At 35.7% G+C, this 2,263-nt stretch overlaps 1 protein-coding gene across 1 annotated transcript; it reads right to left on the bottom strand.

The window, feature by feature from the left end:
- Positions 1-791: 791 nt before the first annotated feature.
- On the bottom strand, positions 792-1,913 carry LOC121808925 (zinc finger MYM-type protein 1-like). Its single transcript, XM_042209482.1, has 2 exons — positions 1,642-1,913; positions 792-1,488 (listed from the first exon to the last, which is right to left on the bottom strand). Exons 1-2 carry the CDS (start codon positions 1,911-1,913, stop codon positions 792-794), a joined length of 969 nt encoding a protein of 322 aa, XP_042065416.1.
- Positions 1,914-2,263: the final 350 nt, after the last annotated feature.

Genomic DNA, 2,263 nt, shown 5'->3' with positions numbered 1-2,263 from the left:
CAAAACATCTTGAACAAAACGCTTTGATCTTCCTTGAGGGATATATTGAGCTTCCATATCTGGAACAACAATGCCAAGATTGTTGCAAATTGAGATTACCTTATTCAGTTGAATCTCCCATCTGACATCCCTCATTTTCTGTAACTGGTCCTTGGTTAAAGTGACGAGCCTCATAGCATTAATAATATCTTGATCCCTTCTTTGTAAAGCAAGAAACAAATCATTAGTGTACCCAAATATAGTGGTCATTAGCTGTGCCATAAAAATAAAATCAAATGACTCTATTGAGTACAAAACGCCTTGAGCTTTTGCCTTATCATCTGAAGAACCCTTCTTCCCAATTATCACTAGAACGTTAACAATTGCAGAAAACAAGTCCGTGATATTCAAAAGAGTCTTGTAGTGAGAACTCCAACGAGTGTCTCCAGGACTTTTCAAACCAAGTTCTTGATTCAACCCCGTCCCTGTTTCAAGTTCGTCAATCTCTAAGGCTTTAGCGATTTTTTGTGCTTGAATTTCACGAATCATTTCCCTTCTCTTACAAGAAACTCCAATTACGTTCAACAAAATTGCAATAGTATCAAAAAGCCAAATACACTCATCGTTCCTTCTGGAAATGGCTACAAGAGTTAGTTGAAGCTGGTGCGCAAAGCAGTGGATGTAATAAGCACTTGGAGTATCTTCCATAATCAAAGTCTTAAGTCCATGTATCTCACCGTTCATGTTACTAGCCCCATCATATCATTGTCCTCGAATCTTAGATGGACTCAGTGAATGTTCAGAAAGCAAAGCTAAAATTGCACTTCTAAGAGACAAAGCTGTTGTATCAGCACATGCACAAGACCGATGAATCGTTCAACTACCTTTCCACTTTTTTTTTCAACATAGCGCATGCAAAGGGCTAATTGTTCCTTTTGCGACACATCGCTTGATTCATCGGCTAATATAGCAAAGCAGTCCTCACCAAGATCATCCACAATTCGCTTAGTTGTTTCTTTAGCACAACAATTAATAATATCCTTTTGAATAATTGGAGATATCAATTGACAATTTCCAGGTGCATTTTCCATAGTCACTTTTGAAATAATTTCATTATGTGTCCTCAACCATTTCAAGAGTTCAAGAAAATTTCCCCTGTTAAGGGATTCTTCACTTTCTCTATGCCCACGAAATGCCAAGCCTTGTCGCAATAGATAACGTAAACACGAAATTGAAGCCCTCAAGCGAATATCATACTCTCTTTTAATCACATCACTGACATTATCTAAAGAAACAAGAATCGATTTTTTTTTGCCATCCCTTAGGTTCACATATTTCTCATAAGCACGATTATGAGCACTTCTGACGCCACCAATATGTTTAATAAATTTATCTGGCTTATTCCATGACTTAAATCCTCTATTCACAAACGCGTCTCCCCCCGCATTAAGTCCAACTTCATTCTTGAACAAGTAGCAAACAAAACAAAATGCAGCATCTTCTTCCATGCTATATTCAAGCCAATCCCATTTATCATACCATGAAGTCATAAATCGACGTGAACCTCCAATTTCTTTTCAAGGAAATTTATGATTTTTTGGCTGACAAGGTTTTCTAAGAATATAGGCTCTTCTAACTGCATCTCGCTCATGTGGAGGATACTCCATTATGTCTTTTCTTTTCCCAGGATCTTGAGGAACGTATTCAACATCATAAATCAATTCTTTCTCGCGAGATGGCACACTAGCATTTGAAGGAGACACACTATCAGTTAAAGCAGGAGTGCTTGAAGCTGGAGTGTTTGAAGCTGGAGGATTTGCTGCAGAGTTTGAAGCAGGAGGATTTGCAGCTCGAGAGCTAGAAGTCGGAGAGCTTATGTCACGAGATTTTCTCTTTTTGGAGATAAATTGTCGAAGATCGGATTGTTTCCTCATTATTAATAATTTTCTGCAAATATATTCAGAATCATTATAAACTAAAATTATAAATAATTGAAGCACAAGTATTAACATTACAAAATAATACAATTATGCTTTAAATTGAAACTGTATTGTAGTAAATTCTAATATTCTACTCTCTAAAATAATACTACTAAAGAATTGATAATAATACTACTAAAGAATTGAGAATTACATTCTTATATAGTGAATCACGCTATTTACATTCCCTAGAGTCTAGACAATAAAAAATAGCTTTAATCTCAATTCTCAAACAATTCGACATTATTGAACTACTATACATAATTGTATTTGCATCAATTTTTCTTGGAAACTGAAATTGATAT

The sequence above is a fragment of the Salvia splendens genome, chromosome 6 (assembly GCF_004379255.2).
Source record: "Salvia splendens isolate huo1 chromosome 6, SspV2, whole genome shotgun sequence".
In the NCBI taxonomy this organism is placed as follows: domain Eukaryota; kingdom Viridiplantae; phylum Streptophyta; class Magnoliopsida; order Lamiales; family Lamiaceae; genus Salvia; species Salvia splendens.
The sequence above is the reverse complement of the archived record's forward strand: the minus strand, read 5'-3'. Positions and strand labels throughout refer to the sequence as shown.

Coding starts and splice junctions, on each gene's coding strand:
- LOC121808925 (XM_042209482.1), bottom strand. CDS start 1,913: ATGAGGAAACAATCCGATCTTCGACAATTTATCTCCAAAAAGAGAAAA. Junction 1,489..1,641: donor AAAAGAAAAGACATAATGGA/GTATCCTCCACA, acceptor GCTTGAATATAG/CATGGAAGAAGATGCTGCAT.